The sequence below is a fragment of the Oncorhynchus tshawytscha genome, linkage group LG22, assembly GCF_018296145.1.
Source record: "Oncorhynchus tshawytscha isolate Ot180627B linkage group LG22, Otsh_v2.0, whole genome shotgun sequence".
NCBI classification, from domain to species: domain Eukaryota; kingdom Metazoa; phylum Chordata; class Actinopteri; order Salmoniformes; family Salmonidae; genus Oncorhynchus; species Oncorhynchus tshawytscha.
This window is the reverse complement of record NC_056450.1, coordinates 14769076-14793279: the sequence shown is the minus strand read 5'-3', so window position 1 is coordinate 14793279 and position 24204 is coordinate 14769076. Positions and strand designations below refer to the sequence as shown.

At 44.9% G+C, this 24204-nt stretch overlaps 2 protein-coding genes across 3 annotated transcripts; one reads left to right on the top strand and one right to left on the bottom strand.

Annotated features, from left to right (window-relative positions):
* Window positions 1-1115: 1115 nt before the first annotated feature.
* On the bottom strand, window positions 1116-18526 carry LOC112221888 (trithorax group protein osa-like). Of its 2 annotated transcripts, none has more exons than XM_024384300.1 (7): window positions 18215-18526; window positions 5975-6197; window positions 5830-5887; window positions 5627-5705; window positions 4907-5466; window positions 3804-3941; window positions 1116-3562 (listed from the first exon to the last, which is right to left on the bottom strand). In XM_024384300.1, the coding sequence occupies exons 2-7, from the start codon at window positions 6106-6108 to the stop codon at window positions 3005-3007; spliced, it is 1527 nt and encodes a 508-aa protein (XP_024240068.1). In that variant the 5' UTR covers window positions 6109-6197; window positions 18215-18526; the 3' UTR covers window positions 1116-3004. The 2 variants fall into 2 exon arrangements, with proteins under 2 accessions (XP_024240068.1, XP_024240067.1); XM_024384299.1 differs by having other exon boundaries at window positions 18219-18526.
* A 795-nt stretch (window positions 18527-19321) lies between these two features.
* LOC112221423 (sodium/potassium-transporting ATPase subunit beta-1-interacting protein 3) lies at window positions 19322-23334 on the top strand. The gene is made up of 7 exons (XM_024383575.2): window positions 19322-19613; window positions 20570-20707; window positions 21226-21306; window positions 21481-21678; window positions 21945-22005; window positions 22548-22617; window positions 22771-23334. Exons 1-6 carry the CDS (start codon window positions 19560-19562, stop codon window positions 22601-22603), a joined length of 588 nt encoding a protein of 195 aa, XP_024239343.1. The 5' UTR covers window positions 19322-19559; the 3' UTR covers window positions 22604-22617; window positions 22771-23334.
* Window positions 23335-24204: the final 870 nt, after the last annotated feature.

Genomic DNA, 24204 nt, shown 5'->3' with positions numbered 1-24204 from the left:
ATCAAATAAGAAATAGTGACACGAGGAATAAATACACAGTGAGTAATGAATAATGATAACAAGTAAAAAGTAACATGGATAACATGGCTATATACAGGGAGTACCAGTACCAAGTCGATGTGCAGGGTAAGAGGTAATTGAGGTAGCTATGTACATAAAGGTAGGGGTAAAGTGACTAGGCAACAGGATAGATAAGACAGTAGCAGCAGCGTACGTGGTGAGTGTGGGTGTGTGAGTGTGTGTGTGCGTGGCGTCAGTGTGCACGTGTGCGCATGTTATGTGTGTGGGTGTGTGTTGGGGTGTCAGTGTAAGTACTGTATGTGTGAGTGTGTGGGTAGAGTCCAGTGTGTGCATAGAGTCAGTGCAAGAGATTTGGTGCAACAAAGGGTCAATGCAGGTAGGCTGGGTAGCCATTTGATTAGCTATTTAGCAGTCTTGTTTAGTAGTCTTATGGTTTGGTGGTAGAATCTTTTCATGGTCCTGTTGGTTCCAGACTTGGTGCACTGGTACCGCTTGCCATGAGGTAGCCGAGAGAACAGTCTATGGCTTGTGTGGCTGGAGTCTTTGCCTTTTTTTTGTGCCTTTCTCTGACACTGCCTTGTATAGAGGTCCTAGAAGGCAGGGAGCTTGGCCCCAGTGATGTACTTGGCAGTACTTCCCTTCCATCTGTAGTGCCTTCCGGTCATGTGCTTTGCAGTTGCGGTACCAAGTGGTGATGCAGCCCGTCAAAATGCTCTCAATTGTGCGGCCGTAGAACTTTTTGAGAATCTGAGGGCCCATGCCATCTTTTCAGCCTTCTAAGGGGGAAGAGGTGCTGTCGTGCCCTTTTCACAACTGTATGGGTATGTGTGGACCATGTTAATTCCTTAGATCATGATGTTATAATAGACATAATGATGATAATAATAATATCTTATCAGATCATGAACAGTGCATATGGAAAAGGGTCAAATGGAAAGACTGCTTTCGACTGTGCTGTGTTTTAGTGAAGTTAGCTGGCAAGATTGGACAAATAATTATTACCTTCTGGTAAAGGTAATCCTACCTAATTAAAAGCCATATGAGGTAAATGTTTTGATTTTTTAAAAGTCAAGCTTAGAGAAAACACATTTTTCAAAGTGCCACTTTATTACAAAAGTATAAACTTGACCGACATTTTCATGAATATTAATCTTGATATAAAACATTACAATCTTTTTCATTTTTAGCACTTAATTACAAGCTTCGGGCACAAGACCCCGTCGTCTGATTAGCAAACACACAACAGTAGCTGCCACATAAAGCTTAGCTGGGCTTTTCAATGAACACATCATAGCTTAAGTGGCTTGGAAAAATGTAACAAAAGCACATCAAACTTCACATTGTAACTTACTTCTTTGCAAATTTGCCACCAGAGAAGTCATTCCAAAAACACAACCAAACATAAATAGTAAAAGATAGATTTCTTGACACCAATTATATATTTATTATTATTTCTCTTTTCGTAACATACACACACGCACATTGCGTCAACATACATAATAATAATAATAACCACATTGTGTGCTGGTATATTTGGTCAGATGAAGTTTTCTTCTTTAGTATCCAGGTTGAGATGACGTTTTGCGTTATACTTTTTATACTCTCCTTTACAATCTCTGCGTTGGATCGTTGGCATTTATTGTCACTTGCACTGTTGTTGTTGTTCCTGTATATTTAAGATGTCACTGGGGATCGAGAGTAGATCAAAATGTTCATCAGTGGCGTGATAAGACACAGCTATGGAGGGTTTGTTGATGGATGTCAGTTCCGCCATGCGTTCAGAGTTGAGGATGGTGGAATCACCATCGTCAGTGATCAGGACTGTGAGGCAGAAGCAGTATCTTGGCTGATCCACAGTTGTGAGAGTGATGATGGAGCTATTCCATTTGTGTGGACTCCACCAGCATGCCCCCTTGACTAGATATGGCCCCTGTAGTTCACATAGTAGTATCCTATCCTCTCTGTGGTGAAGAAGAAGGCAGTGACCAACTTGACAGTAACAATTACCAGAGATTTCCAGTGACCAAAGCTATCCTGAATCAGAATGACATTTTGCTCTCTAAGAGAAACAAGGCAACATAATAACTAAACAATCAACAACATTATCAAAAAAGAAACCGTTCTTAGATACCACATGACAGTGCTTGATTTGAGTTTTTTTAGCATGCAACATTAAGCAGGCAAAATGCAAGAAAAAGATTGACAAAATAAAACACTTCATTTACAGATGGCATTGGAGACAGTTGTCAGTCCATGTGATATGTAACAAATGAAAAGGGAAAAATATCTGCTATTATCATCTGAGAATATAGTCAAATTATTTGTGTTTTTTGGGGGGGAAGAAAACAACAATGTGTGCAATTTAGTTAATTATTCTCTCATAATTTGACTCTTGGTCCCTGAGCTTTCAAGTCTTTTGATTAATATTTAATTTCTTTACTTTTAATACTTTTAATTCCTTCCTGAAGCACACCTCGACCAACTTGGGGGAAAGGTCTGCCGTACACAGACTAAAAGTGCTACATAGGGAGTAAACTGAAAGTTGTGCTCATTCCTAAACTAGGGCTCCAGGATTGCCAGTACAATAACACTGTTTTAACCATAGAAATTAATTCTATTTCAATGGTTAGACCTGCAAAAATTGGGAAGAATTTTCCAAACGTTCCCTCTAATTGTGCTCTGCACATTGTTAAAATAGTGCTGCCATCCTACAGATATTTCTGTAATAGTTTTGTGCTCATTTCTCATCACTACCTTTGGATTCAAGGTAGGGGTTTGACCCAGCCAAGGGCTTTCTCTTCAGCCCAGGTCGTTAACCACTGACCAACACTGTTGCCCTAGGCTCTGAAAGGCAGGAAGTTATGACTGTAATGTAAACATGTGAGTGAGCATGAGAGGGGCTCAACCAGCTCTCCTCGACCGTGGTCTTCTTTTTAAATGCTAGGAAGGAGGTGAGAGGTCACAGGTCACAGAGGGAGCAGCCTTAGAGCCCAGTGACATACATCTCCATGCCGTCGTTGAAGGTGAAGATGGTGGTGGTGCTGGAAGTGGCAGTTCCGCCCTGCTTCATGTCCCCTATACTCTCGTACAGGTTCTCCCCGGGCAGCAGCAGGGCTTTGGCTGGAAGGTGCTGTAACTTGGGGGTTTGCTGTGTGGGTGGTGGCGGGGGAGGCTGCTGCTGCTGCAAGGGCTGCTGGGACTTCTTCCTTCTGGGCCTGAGGGTGGCGCAGGTGTTGGGAGGCCGTTCGGTTCCTCCAACTCGCTTCCAACCACCACCACCTTCCATAGGCTCATAGGCAGGGTTGCATTCCTCCCCCGTCCCGATGGACTCGTAACAGTGGTCCTCCAGAGTTGCAGAGGCTCCTCCGACAGGCTTCCCTTCCTGCGGGGCCCAGTTCTGGGGCTTGACCACCACACTGAACCCACCGTCTCGGTCCCGGTCCCGGTCACCGCGTCCCAAGGTACGGAAGCCAATGTTGGCTGGGGGAGACCCAGGAACAGTTCTCTTCTTCTTGACTGGTTTGGAGTACATTTCTGCAGCCTGGAAACCACACAGCACAGGACAACCCTCAGTACTAATCAGTCTGATAAACACAACACATACTTTGTAATGACAAACATACTCACCAGAGGAGGCTGTTGGGAGAAGCTATAGGAGGACGGGCTCATTGTAATGGTTAGAATGGAACCCACATTTGACTCCGTTCCATTAATTCCATTCCAGCCATTACAATGAGCGCGTCCTCCTATACATCCACCCACCAACTTCCACTGATACTCACCGTAGCAGTAGATGGCTGAATGTTCTCTCCACTGTGAGGACTCAGAGGGCCTAAGGGTTTGTTTTGGAGCATGATGATGTCATCATCCTCTGGAGGCTTCCATATATACTGCTCTCCATTACCCATGAACACTGCCTCCTGCCAGCCAATCAGAGAACGGGAAGAACGGGTTGTCAACACATCACATATGATTGAGATGAAACACAGCAATAAAACAAACAAAACATAGTGCTTTTGTATAATACTTTGGAGAGTGTAATGAAAAGTTCAGTTACAGGCTTATTATTTAAAATGCCTTTGCTCTCCTCTGCTAAGGAGTATACAAGTCATTCCTTGTGTGCAAACATACATATAAATGCATTACATTACATTGGCACTCTAAACATCTCAATGAAATGTTTAGCTCTCAACAGAATTACTTGAGCTGCAGAGGCATCAGGAGAAATTGACTAAGATTCAATGCTCTCTAGGGGCTGCCTAGGGACCCAGCATCCATGACAGATCCTAAAGAAGATGCATGCTCATTCATAACACCTCAAACAGCCTTGCAGGCATAAATGTAGGAAGCATCTAGATTCTAGACCATTACAGTTGATTCATGCAAGCTGTACAGCTCTACATTATTGGAGCACAGGGGATACTAACCAAATCAAGAATACATTATGTATATTAAAACTAGGATTAGAGACTTGACTTAAAGTACCACATCTTGTGGATTTTAACTGATAGGTGCAGCTTGCTGTTTGAATGACAGGACAGCCAAGCAGCACCATTGTCTTTCTGCAGGGATAATGATCTGTGTTTCAATGCATTGCGTCATCTATATGGCATTGAGCCCGAGAGAGCAGCGCTGTGAAGAATGCTAAGTACAAACCGTAATCTTATACAAAACACACAAACATACACACACACAGTCTGTGAGTAATACATGTAGTGAACTGGAAGTACATAAAGAGACATGTATAAACAGGCAGGAAAATGCAGTGAAATTAATCACCATTTCTGCACACATGGCCTTCGTCAAGGTCTGACTTTCAGACTCCCCTAATGAACAGAAATCTGTATCTGTATAATTCTGTATTATCAGCCTTTTTTCTACCAACCTTGGGGAAGGTGGGCAGGTTGAAGGCCTCTGCGTTTTTCCGGAGCATCTTAACGCTGTGAGGGTGTGGCGGAAGCGGGGCAGGATGTGAAGGTGGGGCGTGGCGAGGGGGCGGCACCGGTGCCTCCCCCATATCCGTCCCACTATCTCTCTTTTGGGGGACAGCCTTGTCTACCTTCAGGAGCTTACGGACGCAGGCGTACTCTGCAGTCGTCTCCGGGGGGTGTGGAGGAGCCATGGCCTGGGGGATGGGATCTGGCTCGGGGAGCAGTTCATTCAACCCATCCCCGTCTGGGTCAGGGGGGGCAGGGGTGTTGGCTGGGACGGCCGGAGGGGCTGGGGTGTCTGTCTCTCCGGCCCTGCCCACTATGGCGTAGAGGTTGTTATCAGGGCCACGCTTCGGGGAGGAGCGTTGACCGACCTCAGAGTAGGTGTGCTCCTCTCCCGTACCAGAGGGTACCTGGGGTAGCGTCCGTCCCCCGGAGCGCAGGTCAGAGTTGGACCGGCGGCTGGGCAGCAGCAGGAGGTCCATACTGGCCGGACGGTTCTTTTTGGATGACTCTGCAGGACACATGGAAACCAGAAAGATTAGCATTCTTTCACACCTACATAAAAGAAGGCTTTGTAAAAGGTGTCAATTTCATTGTTTGTTATGTAGTGAAGATTTCTCGAAATGGAGCTCAACATTTGTGATAGTCTTATACCTAAGAGTTCTACTCACTCTTGCCATTACAGTTTAGCTTGTTCATCTCACCGTCCGACTTGCTGATGGAACGCAGCCTTGACTGCTTGAGTATACTCTGAAAACACACAAACAAATTATAGTTTATCGCAATCGCTTGAATGCATAATGTATCCATGCTTTACCTAAAATGATGCTCACAGCTGAGGTAAATGTGGTAATATGAGGGATTCTCTGCTCACCATGTCCATCAGCCTGTGCTTCCCACCTTCACTGGAGACATTATGCGTCTTTCCCTTCCTATAATAAACACAACATTTCATGTACTATAAAGACGCAAATAGCTGTGTGCATGTGCACATGGTCATGGTCATTAACTCGTCTCACCTCTGGCAGCCCACACAGAGCACCACGATGAGGATGGTAACGACGAAGGCTGAGGCAGCAGCGATAGCGCCCAGCAGCAGGACCTTGCCGTAGGAAGGAGACGTGAAGTTCAGCCCGTCCTGCATGGAGGCCATGTGGGAGCGCTGGCGCTCGCTCTCTCACAACCACACACTCACCACACACATGCACACCGCACACGTAGGCACCACAACCTCCCTGGGCTCTGCAGAGACGGAGAAGGAGAGGAAAGAACTGTGTGTTTGTCATACAGATCAGCTGCTCTTATTTAAGCCCACGGAATTGTAAGGGGGAATGGGGAACTTGGGCAAACATATCATTCAAATAAAAAGGAGAAGACATCATGAAAAACAGTTGCTTGAATTGCTCCATTTATTCCATTGCTCCAAGGACCAACAAAAAAAAGACATAGGAATAACCAAGAGATCAACCACAGCACTTCTGACCTCCTTTTCTTTGTCCTCTTTTCCTCTCCACTGACTGTCATTTGCCCTGTGGCATCTTTATCTTCCTTGGCTCGTTAAGGATTTGGGGCATTTCTGACACATCCACAAAATGTCAGGTACCTAACCTGTTGTGTCCAAAGAGCCCATAGTACTACAATCAACATCAGTGGAATTAATATCCAGATTCAAATGTGTGCTGGACTTTATCTTTGAAACTACGCTTAATCTTTAGTCTTCAGGGACCACCCTCACCAGGACCTTTCCTCTACACACACATATGCTGTACCAATCATCCCTGCGAGAAACCAGTTGAAGATATGCTGACATATGTGTTTGTTTAAGTGTAATGTAATTCACCCCACGTAACTATCATGATTTCCCCCATGTTTGAATCAATCCTGCACAACAGTGTAAATATTAACAGGGTCAATGAGTCACATGGAAGCTAAAAATACTGTAACACAGACACAGGAACAGAGAGAGGCACACATCATTATCTTATTCCAAAACCAAAGAGAAGATAGAGAACAGAGGAAACCATCTTTTCTTTGATTATATTGTCCTCCAAGCTTTTTCCTCTCTCAGTGAAAGACGAGTGTAAAGGTGGACGGTTTGATTGAAACAAAGTGGAAAAGTCCTTATCAGGATTATTTCATGATGCCCTCCAAATCTCAAAGCGACAGCAAATATGTTTCTGATATAACTGTCCTGGCTGACTAATCAGTCGCATATTTTCACAAAATCCGTTCAACTTATTGAACTACATGACTACAGAAGAAAACACCAAGTATTTTGAACCGGCAATCCCCAAGGTGCTAGCCTATATTGAAACAGGTTCCCAAATCTCTTCTCACAGATATATTCATTGGTGAATATACTGTCACGCTCTTTATACATTACGATTCATATGACTCCTTTCACTCTGATCTATAGTCTAAAGTCTCTCTATACCTTCAACTTTACGACTTCTCCAGAGTTCATCATAGCCTCTTGTTGACTAACAGTTGAAGTTGAGTCGGGATGGTCTCAATTAGTACAGAAGGAAAGAGTTATATCGCTTGACTTTGTCTCTGCATGTGGCTATGGTTGGACATCTGTGCTTCTGAATATATTTATGCTAACTATGGTGTGCCATAACCTGGCATGAAAAACATTTGACTTTTAAATTCTCAGGTCACACAGCATGCTGAGGTACAGTATAAGGTGTTCTTTATGTCCTTGTTAACAGAGGAACATTGTTTTCTGCACTACTACCCCCATCTCCCCCCAAACACTGGTTCAGACCAGCTGCTAGGTAATTAGGAGGTACTGTGATGTATGTCCAGTTTCACAGGTGCTTTTCCCCTCTTCAATTAACTCCTATTAGGTTCCTCTTATATTTTTATCTCTCGCACACAAAAACAAAACCCTTATCTCCCATGACTGTCTGACATTCCTATCGCTCAACCATTTCTTCAGTTAGACATAATAGTAAATTGGCTCCTACACACTGAAACGGAGAGCTCTGCACTGAATCTTGTTCCGGTACAGCGAAAATGGGATGGGGGGGGTTCTGGGCAGGTGGGGGAGTTTTGAGCTGTGCGCCTTTGTGCCTGCATCATTCATTCTATAGAAATAGATGAGGTTGTGAAGAATGTAGCACTGATTTGCAACATATGGATATTCCACACAGGGAATTTCAACACCAACAGATATGCAGGTTTCTGCCAAGTGTTGATATCTTTAAGGCATTTATCTTATGTCCTCCTTGGGAATTGGAGTAAATATTTGGTGGAATGCACACACATTATTTTTTGGTTTTAGCCAAAAGAGTGTCTATGGTCAGATCAATTCAGTGGCTATGGGACCAATGTGCCAATTTGGTAGGCACTTACATGGTTAGTATTGTTGCTCATTAGCATACCAGTGTGGGTATCCAAAATGGCTGAAGCAGCTCAGATAAATTAGCCTTAGCCTTGCCATTGCAGTGGGCTGTGGTGGTGGTCTGTACAGTGCTAGTAGGGCACATGTTTACATTCTAAATTATATGGGAGAGAAAGTACTGATTCTTCCAAAAATATGGTTTCATCCTTCAGCTGTTCTCGTAAGTATGATACAGAGTGCTCTCAACAGGGCACAAACACAAACTGTGTTCTTTCTTGACTCGCAAATTAGTCCCTGCTTGATAAATATGAATAGAATTTATTAATAAATGACATTTCGCAACAGTAGAGAGCCAACCACTACATACCTGTACAGATCTTTTGGCAATGACTGTACAATACATTGAGGCAGGAAACATGCTTAATAACACATCTGTATTACCTTACAACTTAACGGACATACCTATATATTGTATACTGTGTGTAAAGCATGTCATAAAAATGTTAAATACAGGGGGAGTATAAACAGGAGAGGTGAACAAACCTTTAACTTTACACAATTAAAAAAATTCCCACCAGAATTCAAATGTCTTTAAGTGCTTTCCAACTCCCTCCCCAGAGTTGACCCAGAATATATATTTTGTAACACTCTCACAATAATATCCTGAATATTCTGAAATACCCAAATGGATCCAGAAAGACATATTCTATTCATTCAGAAATCTGACAGTGTATCTATGTTCTGAGAACAGAACACAGATGTTTTGAGTAAGGGTAAGGCAAGAAGAAGTAGAGCAGAGTAAGGCTGAAAGGAGGGTGAGGAAGAAAGAGAGAGGCAGGCACATCAGTGTGTGCGTGGGAGTTCCGTGACAAGGTGTTTTGAAGAAGCTGAAAAGCCGATGATGAGAGGAGACTGTCACATTTCCAGAGCCAGGTTCCCAGAGCTGCTGCCTTGTTGTCTCTGTCGGTCCACCTCCTCCTCCTCCCAACATATTCTACTCTACTCTCTCTCTCTCTCTCTCTATCCCCTGCCTTACCCCTTGGCTCATAGTCAGAGTGACGCCTCGGCACTGCAGTGTAATCTCTGGCCCTGGAGCAGCTTTCTCTAAGCCAACCAATTGGACGTTGCGCTCTGAGCAGAGCAAAGCAGTCAAATGGCCCTCCACCAGAGGCTCCTCTGCTAAACAACGCCCCTCTCCCCAGCCACAGAGAAAACCCCCTCATCCTATGGCAATCTACTATGCGCTTAAACCTCAAACTGTAAATGTTCATTGTTCTTCTACCCCTTGTGTTGCCCTACCTGTCTGTGTGTTACTGGGGTGACAGGAGGCTGGGCATGTCAGGGTATAAGGGAGCTAAGAACAGGACATGTGGTGTTTGTCCTTGAGAGGCCATAGAGACAAGTTTTAGAGCATGTTGATGCACCTCTTTATGCCTACATTATGTCTTTAAGCCTGTATCTGCATGCACATCTATTTTGTGGAGAAGGGATCCGCATGTGTATTTCATTTGTATAGTCTGGAAAGGGTACTGGGTTGGAAATCATAAAAAAGGGTATAAGCTAGCCGACAACTCAATGAGCGTGCCGAACGCCTTCCAGAACCGGCACGAGATCTCAGCACCCCGGTCAGAGACCATGTCCACTGGGAATCTGAGGATACGGAAGACGTGCTGCACCATAAGCTGGGCCGTCTCCTTGGCCGAGGGTAGTTTTGGGAGAGGAATGAAGTGGGCAGCTTTGGAAAACCAGTCAACCACAGCCAGGATGGCAGTGTTGCCCTCAGACAGGGGGAGACCCTTGATGAAATCCAGGGATATATGGGACAAGGGACGGTGAGTGACAGGCAGTGGTTGAAGCGGAGCAGCCGGAACTTGCCGAGGAGTCTTGTTCTGTGCACAGACCGTGCAGGCGGCGACAAACAAGGCAACATCCGAAACCATAGTAAGCCACCAAAAGCGTTGTCCGACGGGAACCCGGGTGGCAGCCAAGCCTGGAGGAATGGGCCAAATCCAAAACCGCGGACCGGACTGCGTCAGGCACAAACATCCGATTATCTGTGCCCCCCCCCATCTGTTTCCCTATACCCTAGCTGAGTGCTGTCGCCAGGCACGAGGTGGGAAGGGATCCGGGGTGGTTAAAGTGGGGTTATAGCGGCGAGACATGGCATCCGGGCTTGACGTTCTTGGACCCCGGCCGGTAGGAGAGGGTAAAAGTTGAGCTAGGTAAACAGCAGGGTCCATCTCGCCTGTCTGGAGTTGAGGCGCTTGGCTGTGTGGAGATTCTGCATGTTTTTGTGGTCGGTCCACACAATGAACGGATGTTCCGCACTTTCTAGCCAATGCCTCCATTCCTCCAACGCCATTTTCACAGCAAGAAGCTCCCGATTCCCCACATCATAGTTCCTCTACGTGGCGTTGAGGCGGTGGGAGAAGAAGGCACAGGGATGCAGCTTAAGGTCCAGGGCAGAACCTTGGGACAGGACAGCCCCCACTCTGACATCCGAAGCATCGGCCTTCACCACGAACTGACGGGAAGGGTCAGGATGAGCCAAGATAGGAACCGTGGTGAAGCTGCGTTTGAGGTCCCGGAATGCTTGGTCAGCGGCAGAGGACCACGTGAACGGAACCTTGGTAGAGGTGAGTGCAGACAGGGGGAGACCAGGGTGCTGTAACCCAGGATAAAGTGTAAAAATGTGCAAACCTCAGGAAGCATTGCAGCTGCACCCTGGATATAGGCTGAGGCCAATCCACCCCCGCTTACACCTTCCTGGGATCCATCTGGACACTCCCAGCAGAGATGATAGCCCAGAAAGGGAATGGTGGAGCAATGGAACTTGCACTTTCCACCTTAACAAACAGCTGGTTCTCCAGAAGGTGCTGGAGAACCTGTCTGACTTGGAGCACGTGTTCTTGGGGGGAGCGGGAGAAGACAAGGATGTCATCAATGTAGACGAAGACGAACCGGTTCAACATGTCACGGAGAACATCATTCACCAGAGCCTGGAACACAGCAGGGGCGTTGGTGTGGCCAAACGGCATGACCAGATATTCGTAGTGGCCGCTGGCCGTGTTGAAGGAGGTCTTCCACTCGTCCCCCTCTCGTATCCGCACCAGGTGGTAGGCATTTCGTAGATACAGCTTGGAGAAAACAGTGGCCCCCTGGAGTGGCTCGAAGACAGAGGAAATGTGGTAGTAGATAACGGTTCTTCACAGTAATGGCATTGAGTTCCTGGTAATCAATGCACGGGCACAAGGTCATGTCCTTTTTCTCCACGAAGAAGAACCGATGTAGGTCTCCATAGCCTTGGTCTCTGGTCCCGACAGAGAGTACAGACGTCGCCGGGGCAGCTGATGCTAGGGAGAAGGTCAATCCCGCAATCATAGGGATGGTGCGGCAGAAGGGAAGTAGACCAGGGCTTGCTGAACACACCTTCCGGAGGTCCTGGTACACCGCGGGAATGGAGGAGAGGTCTGGAGTAACTTCCGAGCCCCTAGGAAGACGTCCCGGGTCAGGTTGCGCCAACTTCAGACAATGGGCATGGCAGAATGGACTCCAGCCCATGATAGCACCCGTAGTCCAGTTGATGAGGGGATTGTGTCGCTGGAGCCAGAAGAATCCCAAAACCATGGGAATCTGGGGAGACTTGATGAGCAGGAATTGAATGGTCTCGCTGTGATTCCCTGACACACGTAAGGTTGATGGGAGTGGTGTTATGGGTGACCCGACCTATAGAGTGCCATCTAGAGCTCTACCATCCATGGGAATGGAGAGGGGCTGAGTGGGGATGTTCAGCTTGGTAGCCAGTCTGGCGTCCAAAAAGCTCTCATCGGCCCCAGAGTCAATGAGGACACGGAGAGATTTGGACTGGTTTCCCCACAGCAGAATGCCATGAAAAGGGGTGCGAGTAAGGGAAGCAGAAAAGTTCTCCATATGGCCCACCAGAGTACTCGCTCCTACCGGTGAGCCTGGTCTTTTAATGGACAAGAGGACACAAAATGACCAAAAGTCTCACAATACAGACAGCTCTTTGTGTTGATCCTGTATTGCCGTTCCGCTGGCAACAGCCCACCTCTGCCTAGTTGCATAGGCTCGGGAAACAGTGCCTCAGCCGTCTTCGGCAACTCTTGAGGGAGGTCGGGAAACCTCGAGTGCTCTCGGCAACGGGACAGTTGGGGACTTCAGGGATGACTTGGAGGCGAGGTGGAATTCCTGGGCTTGTGAGCGAAATTTTATTTCCTCTCCATCCGTCATCCCGTAATCGCCCATCGATGCGGATGGTCAAAGTGATGATGCTTTTTTCCATCTACGTAACATTGCAAAAATCAGAAACTTTCTGTCTAAAACTGATGCAGAAAAATTAATCCATTGCTTTTGTCACTTCTAGGTTAGACTACTGCAATGCTCTACTTTCCGGCTACCCGGATAAAGCACTAAATAAACTTCAGTTAGTGCTAAAGACGGCTGCTAGAATCCTGACTAGAACCAAAAAAAATTATCATATTACTCCAGTGCTAGCCTCTCTACACTGGCTTCCTGTCAAAGCAAGGGCTGATTTCAAGGTTTTACTGCTAACCTACAAAGCATTACATGGGCTTGCTCCTACCTATCTTTCTGATTTGGTCCTGCCGTACATACCTACACGTACGCTACGGTCACAAGACGCAGGCCTCCTAATTGTCCCTAGAATTTCTAAGCAAACAGCTGGAGGCAGGGCTTTCTCCTATAGAGCTCCATTTTTATGGAATGGTCTGCCTACCCATGTCAGAGACGCAAACTCGGTCTCAACCTTTAAGTCTTTACTGAAGACTCATCTCTTCAGTGGGTCATATGATTGAGTGTAGTCTGGCCCAGGAGTGGGAAGGTGAACGGAAAGGCTCTGGAGCAACGAACCGCCCTTGCTGTCTCTGCCTGGCCGGTTCCCCTCTTTCCACTGGGATTCTCTGCCTCTAACCCTATTACAGGGGCTGAGTCACTGGCTTGCTGGGGCTCTCTCATGCCGTCCCTGGAAGGGGTGCGTCACCTGAGTGGGTTGATTCACTGATGTGGTCATCCTGTCTGGGTTGGCGCCCCCCCTTGGGTTGTGCCATGGCGGAGATCTTTGTGGGCTATACTCAGCCTTGTCTCAGGATGGTAAGTTGGTGGTTGAAGATATCCCTCTAGTGGTGTGGGGGCTGTGCTTTGGCAAAGTGGGTGGGGTTATATCCTTCCTGTTTGGCCCTGTCCGGGGTGTCCTCGGATGGGGCCACAGTGTCTCCTGACCCCTCCTGTCTCAGCCTCCAGTATTTATGCTGCAGTAGTTTATGTGTCGGGGGGCTAGGGTCAGTTTGTTATATCTGGAGTACTTGTCCTGTCCTATTCGGTGTCCTGTGTGAATCTAAGTGTGCGTTCTCTAATTCTCTCCTTCTCTCTTTCTTTCTCTCTCTCGGAGGACCTGAGCCCTAGGACCATGCCCCAGGACTACCTGACATGATGACTCCTTGCTGTCCCCAGTCCACCTGGCCGTGCTGCTGCTCCAGTTTCAACTGTTCTGCCTTATTATTATTCGACCATGCTGGTCATTTATGAACATTTGAACATCTTGGCCATGTTCTGTTATAATCTCCACCCGGCACACCTAGAAGAGGACTGGCCACCCCACATATGTCCTCTCTAATTCTCTCTTTCTTTCTCTCTCTCGGAGGACCTGAGCCCTAGGACCATGCCCCAGGACTACCTGACATGATGACTCCTTGCTGTCCCCAGTCCACCTGACCGTTCTGCTGCTCCAGTTTCAACTGTTCTGACTTATTATTATTCAACCATGCTGGTCATTTATGAACATTTGAACATCTTGGCCATGTTCTGTTATAATCTCCACCCGGCACAGCCAGAAGAGGACTGGCCACCCCACATAGCCTGGTTCCTCTCTAGGTTTCTTCCTAGGTTTTGGCCTTTCTAGAGAGTTTTTCCTAGCCACCGTGCTTCTACACCTGCATTGCTTGCTGTTTGGGGTTTTAGGCTGGGTTTCTGTACAGCACTTTGAGATATCAGCTGATGTACGAAGGGCTATATAAATAAATTTGATTTGATTTGATGAGGGAATCAAGATCTGTGGGTAACTCCCGAGCTGCAAATGTGCGAAAATCCACTGCATACTCGAACACACTGCGGGCATCCTGCTGGAGCTGGATTAGCTTCCGGGCAGCTTTTCTCCTGGAGAAAAGGGCATCAAAATCCTTCCTCACCTCTCCCATGAACCCCTCCAGACTCACACACATTGTTGTTCCCATACAGCGGTAGCCCAGGTGAGAGCCCTACCGGACATCAGCGTGATGAGGTAGGCTATCTTGGAGCGATCCGAGGGGAAGGAGGAGGGCTGAAGCTCGAAAATGAGGACACACTAAGCTAGAAACGCCCAACAGGTGCTCGGCTCTCCATTAAAGCATTCCGGAGAGGTAAACGGGACTCCCGGGAAGGTGGAGTGGCCGGTGGGGCGGCGCTGCTAACCGCCGGGTTACTGAGAGGTGGTGGGGTTACCACCGTGGCAGGCTGTCTCCCATACAATCCGCGGAATTGCTCCAGCAACATGTCCAACGTCCGGTCATGGCGCTCAGCAAAAGTTTGGACCCCCTCCATGGAGGCTCCTTGGGAGGAGATGGCATTGGGCAGCTGGTCCGGGTCCGCTGGGTCAGTCATGTCCAGTTTGTACTATCACGTTTGAGGTAAGACCCAGATGCAGACAGCGTTGAAGAAACAAATGGGGCAGGCAAACGACAGGTCAAGTCAGGCAGGGGTCAATAATCCAGCGAAGGTATAAAGGGTCCAGAACGGCAGGCAGCCTCAGTGTCTTGGCAGGCAGAACGGTCAAAACCAGGAAGGACTAGAAAACAGGAGCAGGAAAACAGGCAGGAGCAGGGGAAAATGCTGGTAGGTATGAATGAAAAAAACTAACTGGCAACAGACAAACAGAGAACACAGGTATAAATACACAGGGGATAATGGGGGGGAGACACAAATGACACGCCACAAATGATAAGTTCCTTGAATTTTATTTTGCAAGTGCCCTTTCATTATCTGGATAGACACTTGTGGTTTCTAGCTAACGTTACTGTCACGCCCTGACCATAGAGAGCCTTTTTATTCTCTATTTTGGTTAGGTCGGGGTGTGACTAGGGCTGCGCTTTGGTCCGAGTATGCTTCCAACGATGATCGTGACAGTTACACCAATCAAAGCAGTGCAGTGTGTAGTTAAGCAAAACTTTAGTGGTCAAAACCATTCATCTTGGGGGCGACAGTGGGAGCAGGTTTTCAAAGGCTATCATATCATGCAATTATATTTTTGACCATTTATAAAATGGTCATATATAAAAAATAATAATACAGACTAGCTCAAAAATAAGTGAAAATGTACAAATTATCCAATGGATATGATCATTTTCTGGTAAAAAAAAACAAAAAACGTTTGTGCCCCTTATTTTAATTTGCTCCATGGCTCAGGCGGCCAAGTGGACACATGGCTGTTTGACTCATCTCAGTCACGAAGAGGAATAACTTTGCAGCTGTTTGTAATTAATAAACAAAGCCATGCTGGTGGGTGGTAACATTAAAATAAAACCCAGCACTGAAACGAAACGTAGGCTAAAAATCATTTGTATGGCATGGGAAAAGACCGCATTCACGCGGATTTGAACGAAGTGGGCAGTTCGGATTTGTCAATTCAAGCCAAAATATATCCTACTTTGACTAAAACGATGACTTATTGACTTAAATCATTGTGCAACATCATGGGTAATATTTGGCCTTCGTTTCTCATCTCGAAAAAGTAGATTTCTACTGGTGTGGGCCTTTAAATTTGGTTCAATATGGTAAAAAATAAATACTACATTTCACAGAAAGCATTAGTTAAACCCTCAAGTTGACCATGAGGACTTCAAAAAGAAGCCAAATAAATGAAATGGTTGGTGGAAATATAATTGGCTAAGCGCTATGTTTAAAATAGTATATGAACATTGTTTCTAGAGAACAGTTATATATTCTTTATTATCTGGAAGTGTGACCTGTCAGATTCAATGAAACTCTAATGTTCTATTGCTGAGTGGAATTTCTTTGAATTGCACTGAATTGAATTCTACGTCATGTCACTCAAGCTGAAATTCAAATTCTACATCCTGTGGGGTGTGGCCAATTCAACTTGAATTCCAACTCATGAGTTGATTGGGAGTCAATTCCACAATTCTGAATTGAGCACAACCCTGACACACACACACACACACACACACACACACACACACATACACACACACACACACACACACACACACACACACACACACACACACACACACACATACACACACTCATATGCAAACAGATACATTGTCTCTATTCTCTCTATGTCCTGAACTCACCCTGGCCACAGCAAGCATAGCACTTAAGTCCTGATCAATCAATTGGGAGATGATGTGGAGAGCAGCCCCACCTTTTATCTGTGAGTCATTCCAGCCAACACACACACAGAGACAGACAGACACCATGAGCACATTGAGCCACAATTCAATCTGTGTGTGTGTGTGTGTGTGTGTGTGTGTGTGTGTGTGTGTGTGTGTGTGTGTGTGTGTGTGTGTGTGTGTGTGTGTGTGTGTGTGTGTGTGTGTGTGTGTGTGTGTGTGTGTGTGTGTGAGTGAGTGTGTGAGAGAGAGAGGGGGGAGGGTAAAGGAGACATGATGATGATGTGAATGAGGTCAGATGCTTGCTTGCAATAACATTAACCATTTTAGCCTTGAGTGAGGGAGAATATTGTCTGTGAAAGGATTCTCAGTAGCATGTATTCATCCATGCATTTAAGTGTGCACTGAATGCTAAATAGATCTATAAAGGCTTAGGCTACTAGAGGGAGCTGGCTCATACACTGGCCCTGTGGTTCTTCTCTCCCTGGCTCTGAGCTCCAACTGAGATTAATTTGTCTGCACCCTTTGCTGCTGACAAAAGCAAATCCCAAACCACCTTCTCCTTTGATACATTTTACCTTGTAGCAAACTCAAATGCATTTCGGTCTTCTCCACAAGTAGGCTACACACAATGTTTCCTATTCAACCTCTTCATTATGCATCAGTCGAGTAGCCTGGTATGTGAGCCTAATGATTTGCGCCCTTGCCTGCACTGCACACCGCGACTCTCTCATAGGTTGAATGGGTTTTAACATCTCATCGAGAACCCCGACAGCTCAAACTGCAGTGATTCCGGAGACAACAGGTTAGAGACCAAACACGGAGCAGGCATAGCTGGCACAACATGACTCTAGCCATGACAGAGAGACTGGGTGTGAACACGCGAGGTGAATTTGGCAGTGCCAAGGCATATGAGAGAATCACCAAAAAGGTTCAGAGACACACGCACACATGAGAATCGATGTAGTGATTGTTATGTGTGCGTGTTCTCATTCACTGACCAAGCTTGGTGATCTCTTATCGAACACAAATATTGGTCTAAAATGAATTATCTTTATGATTCAAAGAAGCCTCTCGAATACTAAGCATGCGATGTAAACGTAGTCTAGCCTATACATAACGTTTCCATAATGCATGCAATTACATTAAGGTTCTCTGACGAATCGGTTAATTAGACGTCTAATCACAAAAGCCAGTTAATGAAGTGACATTATGGCTGCAGCACACGTGTCTGCTCTATTAAATGCATGACCCATTGGAAATAAAGGTAACGGAGCCTGTGAACACAAAGGGGAAAAAAATAGCGAGGAGAAATGCATTTAGCTTACCAATCAATTATCAAATTGAAAAATATTAATAAGCCTATCAAATTTATGTCAGCAGAAAAGCTATAATACAATTATGGGGATATATGAAAATCCCACATGCTGGAAAAGAGAGACATGCTCTAGGCAGAGCATTGCGCCAGGAGCTGATCTCATACTCACTCACTCAGCTCAGAGATTCGGGAGGCGCGACGGCGCGCAGCGTCCACTTTGGTCTGTTCCTTCAATTTCTGCGTCCACTCAGACCATCCGCTCCCCGCTAGCATAATCAATTAAAGCGATAACTGGAGCCTCTTGTGTGAGAAAACATGAGCCTAATGCACCATTGCATTTGGCATTTTTGGACACCTCCGCAAAAAGCAAAGCAAGCAGACAGATTAACTATTTTCCTCTGTATCCCCTGTGTTGTATCGAACCGTCAGATGTTCCTCCACAGTTTTTCAAGCCCCCTCCATCTCTACACTATGCCTCAGCTCCGTGGTAGAGCCATGTGACAGGGGAACTGGAGAACCCCAATTATGAATTTGTGATTTGCTTCTAGCGTCATCTCTCGGAAGGATGGAGAAGTGCTGTGAATGGAGTGCGTGGAGATTGGAATAACATTTCAATCTAAACCATCACACAGATGTGGACGTCTGAGGTGAAATAGATGACCATGTGTAATAATAATGTGGTAAGTGGTAGCCTGATGCTTTGAAATCACCAAGGATGGGTCATAATTTGGTTGATCAGGCTGTGTTACCACATCACTGGATGAAAACAAATAATTATTATGATGTGTTTTATTGTGTCACAGTCATAGAACTGCCGTTTGACAAAAGTGCTGACAAATCATCACCACGAATCCAACCTGGCCTATTGACTGGCGCTGTCCTTCAGCTCCACCCAAACACGTGCACAATGGCGTGCGCTGGTTTTTCTGTGCCCGCGTTTTCACGTTTGGGTTATAGACTTCAATATGGGTTGGTCTTGTCTTTTTAGTACTTCCATGGTCCACAATATAGGAACCAGTTATTTTAGGTCCTATGCTATGTTTGTGTATGACCCCAGGTGAGAGTTGCTTGAAAGTGAACAATTTGGGTGGAAAGAATGGACAAATATTTGTTTTTGAGAAAATATCACTGAGACCAAAAATGTTCTTGGTCCTGTGCACAGATAGGCTACTAAACGTTTATGCATTGTCCCTTCCACCAGCACCAAAAACTACTGGAGTGTTACACTAGTTGGTGCACTAGTGCAGTGTCGAGCGTCCCTCGCGCCACACCTAGCAGAGCATCCGAGTAGGGGAATTACTATGCCCCCTACCCTCCCCCTCGTTGTAACATCCTTAAGTGTTTTCCTTCTCAGTTCGTTTTGTTCCACCGCTGCAAACCACGACACGTCCCCGGACCGGAGAGCTTGTTTGGATATGGGAATGACTATTCAACTTGCCCCCTATGAATTTATAAAAAGTTGCTTTGCTGTTTCGATTCGCCTATTTGGAAGCCGTTTATGCAGATAAGAGAGAATGGGTTGCTGTTCAGGACGATGTATGCTGATCTTCCTCTGCACTCTCCAAGTGGTGAGATCATTCTTCTGCGATGATGCTATCTCTATACAGACTTTCAAAACACACCTGCTACCATAGTCTTGGTTTACTTCCTTCAATGATTACTGCCACTTCTGCTGGCTGATGTTGTTGAAATTGTTTTTGTAAAGACAAAACAAAGTAGGCAAATTTTGCGCGTTTGAGATAAACGTGTAAATTACAGTTCCCACGACACACCCGTCAGTCTTTCCATTTCCATATCCAACTAAATTGAATTAAACATATTTGAAGTAAAACTATGTAATAATAGGCCATATATATATTTGTGTGCTGAGAAAAACACATTTAAGTGTATTATAATAATATAAATATTTCACATCAAATACAACGTCAATCAAACATAAATTAATATTTCTCTCTAACATACATTTTTTTATTAAGATTTTTGTATTCTTGCTCACCATAACTACAAGCTATGGGTCAACACTGAAAATAAAATAATTGATTGTGTGCTTTTAGAATACAAAAATATACATGTTTATCTTGCTTGCATGAGTTGCCTAAGGGGAAAGGGAGTCAACCCCCACTCTGCCTGAACCTTAGTCCCACTTTGTCCCGCTCTTTCTTCCAACCCTACCCCCCATTTTGAGTGATTGAGAAGGCGACTCAGAGGACATAATTCATATCCCTGCTCTGCCCCTCTCCCTGAAACATGCATTGTCCCAGTGACTCAGTTACCTTGACAACCCAGAGAGAGCAGTCAGCATGTGGAAAAAATGAGTCTAGTGAATGCTTTGTAGGAGAGATGACTGTTTAACACCACCATCCATCAATTCAGAACCAACTGTTTAGATGAGAATTTCTGGAGAGTCTGGAAGCAGTGAGTGGATGACTTGATAAGATGCTTCCTCATGCATAATGCACGTCATAGAGATTCTTAACCCACCATCTCTTTCTGCCCCTCCTACTCTCTCCCTTTCACATCCCAGATGACAGCATTGGAGAGGCAGGCTTTTGACTTCCTTGGGTACCAGTGGGCTCCCATCATGGTCAACTTCCTGCAAATAATCATGGTTATCCTCGGCCTCTTTGGAACCATCCAGTACAGGCCACGCTACGTTGTTCTAGTAAGTCACATCTAGGCCACACTACTTTTGTGTTCATCTGCCCCAGGCTATCCTACAATGGATAATGTTGTATTTTTGTCTACGATAAAGAAAATAAATCTTCAGTCCCCACTGAAATATTACTGTTGATCCATAATCCAATCTACAATAGCTGTAAGGGATCACCTGTGATGTAAGAATGTTTATGTGCTGCAAATATAAATATTGATCCCATGTTATATTAAGCATAGAGAAAGTTGTGTAATTAAATGGTTATTACATAGGCAAGTTTCAATGCAGTGTACTGTATTTACTTACAAATTACACCTTGTAATCAACATGGATAATTGCATGAAATGTGCCTATTCTTCATAGAAGAATGGAACTGTACGTGCTGAAGGCAAAGTCATTTCTATAACCACTGTGGAAAAGCATTGGCCATTGTTACAATTCTGTCATGTATAGAGGTTTGCCTCCATACAAATAGATAGACATTATGTGTCTAAAATGGTCATCAAATATTTTGTTTCATGCCTCAGTACCTGCTGTGGACATTACTGTGGGTGGCCTGGAATGTCTTTGTGTGCTGTTTCTATTTGGACCTGGGAGGCCTTTCCAAGGTATTGGTCACTAATATTCAGACCTGCTATCAACTAATATATTTGCTTCGTCTTCAATTGTGTATTATTTTGGCACTGGATCAAACAGTCTTTCTATTCCCAAACAATAACATACCATAAATACATAACCATGCTAGTATGAACATGAACAACCCATATGCTGTGTCACTGCAGGAGAGCGACCTGCTATCCCTGGGTGTATCCTCACACCTTTCATGGTGGAAAGACAACGGGCCAGGCTGTGACGACAGGGACCTTCCTGCCACTAGGTGGCAGAGTCTGGAGAGCCCAGAACTCATCTATGCTCTGGGATGCTGGCTAGAATACCAATACATAGAGGTCCTACATTGTATCATACAACTCCTAATCTCTGTGAGTACTCTCTCTCTCTCTCTCTCTCTCTTTCTCCCATGTGGTGGTATTCATTGGAATGTAATGTTACATGTTACACACACACTCACACATACTTACACTGACACTCCAATACGCACACACAAACACTACATATGCTCACACACACAAAATGTAAGTAAGCATTTCACAGTAAAGTCTACACCTGTTGTATTTGGCACATGTGACAAATAAAATGTGATTTGATTTGAATGTTGAACTGGTGGTCTCTGTGTTTGTGCCTACAGCTCTTGGGATTCGTCTATGCCTGCTATATGGTCAGCACCTTCACTGAGGAGGAGGACAGCTGTATGTGAATTTAAAGTGCATTTTATGCATGGTCACAACACACTTTACAAAGAAAACACAAACACAATTTAACACGTACTAGAACAGATAGAAAGGCATAAGGTCACAGCCACATGTAATACTGTCAAGTAGGGCCGGGACAATACTAGTATCGCGATACTTGTTAGTATGGTGGCAAGGAAACAAAACACGAAGCGGATTTAACATCTTTATTAAAAAAACGCCATAATGTTGGAAACAAACATAATGATGTTGTCATCCAGAGTCACATTAATTTATTTCCCAAGCTATAGCACACAGTATTTTACATACAGCAGGTTTTTAAAGGACTAAAGAGTTTAGATCTGCTTCATGTTTTCATTTTTGCCACAATTTTCCTTTGCGATACTGGTATCATCACTGCCCTACTGTCAAGGCCTCTTTTTTCCTTTTTTATTTTTATGTTTCACTTGTTTTAATCATTTAGACCCTTTTATTTAAGAGCATGAAATTAGTATTGAATTATTTGATATTTATTCATATAATTGTGTATTCTTTTTCAGTTAATTTCATTGGTGGTGTCCATTACCCATCTAAAACATCGCCGCTGTATTTATAGTGTACAATCGGGCTGTAAGTACCATTACTTTCTCAGGGGGAACAAAATCGTATATATTTGGCCCGTGTGTGTGTGTGTGTGCGCACTTATTTTATATTGCAACATGTATTCAGTATGTTTCTGTCTGAGACTGTGCAGTTACTTTACCATCATGTCTTGATTTACAGACTATAAGTAAAGGCTTGCAAGTGTGTTGAAAATGACTGACAAGCAAGGAGGGCAGAAGAGGAACGAGTGAGTGAAATACCTACTTTGGAAGAGTGAAATCACATCTCCAGTCACTGAAACAGAAGACATTCCCACACTGCACAAAAACATAATTCCTCAGCCTCCCGGGCACTCTTAATGCATACTAGCCTACACCAACAGTTCAGTGCAGTTATGGTCAATACTAGCCTGGTCCCAGGTCAGTTTGTGCTTTTGCCTACTCCATTTTCATTGTCAAGCTGTTTGGCATGACAATTCCATAAGTAGTTGGCAACAGAGGAGAAACAACAGAGTGGCACCCAGCGGGCTATACAGCAGGTCAGTACAGGTACAATCAGAAAACTACTGATACTTCTGACATAACATGTATCAGTGTACAGGGAATGGTATGTGTTGTATTTTTGGTATTTGGAATTTTATTAGGATCCCCATTAGCTGTTGCAAAAGCAGCAGCTTCTCTTCCTGGGGTCCAACACAAAACATGAAACATAATGCAGAATGACATAATACAGAACATCAATAGACAAGAAGAGCTCAAAAACAGAACTACATTTAAAACATTTAAAAATGCACACGTAACCTACATATCAATGCATACACACCAACTATCTAGGTCAAATAGGGGAGAGGCGTTGCGCCAAGAGGTGTTGCTTTATCTGTTTTTTTGAAACCAGGTTTGCTGTTTATTTTAGCAATATGAGTGGTAGCCTGATGCTTTGTAATCACCAGGGATGGGTCATCATTTGGTTGATCAGGCTGTGTTACCACATCACTGGATGAAAACAAATAACTATTATGATGTATTTTACTGTGTCACAGTCATAGAACTGCCGTTTGACAAAAGTGCTGACAAATCATCACCACGATTCCAACCTGGCCTATTGACTTGCGCTGTCCTTCAGCTCCACCCAAACACGTGCACAATGGTGTGCGCGGGGTTTTCTGTGCCCGTGTTTTCCTGTTTGGTTATAGACTTCAAGTTGTTGGACTTGTCTTTTTAGTACTTCCATGGTCCACAATATAGGAACCAGTTATTTTAGGTCCTGTGGGCCTATGCAATGTTTGTGTGTGACCCCAGGTGAGGGTTGCCTGAAAGTGAACAATTTGGGTGGATAGAATGAACAAATATTTGTTTTTGAGAAAATATCAATGAGCCCAAAAATGTTCTTGATCCTGTGCACATATAGGCTACTAAACATTTATGCATTGTCCCTTCCACCAGCACCAAAGACTACTGGCGTGTTACACTAGTGCAGTGTCGTGCGTCCTTAGCGCCACACCTAGCAGAGCACCAGAGTAGGGGAATTACTATGCCCTAATCAGGCAATGGAGTAGGCAAAAGCACAGCTGAAGGAAGTTCCATGCAATTAGGAGTCTGTATAATAGTGTACACT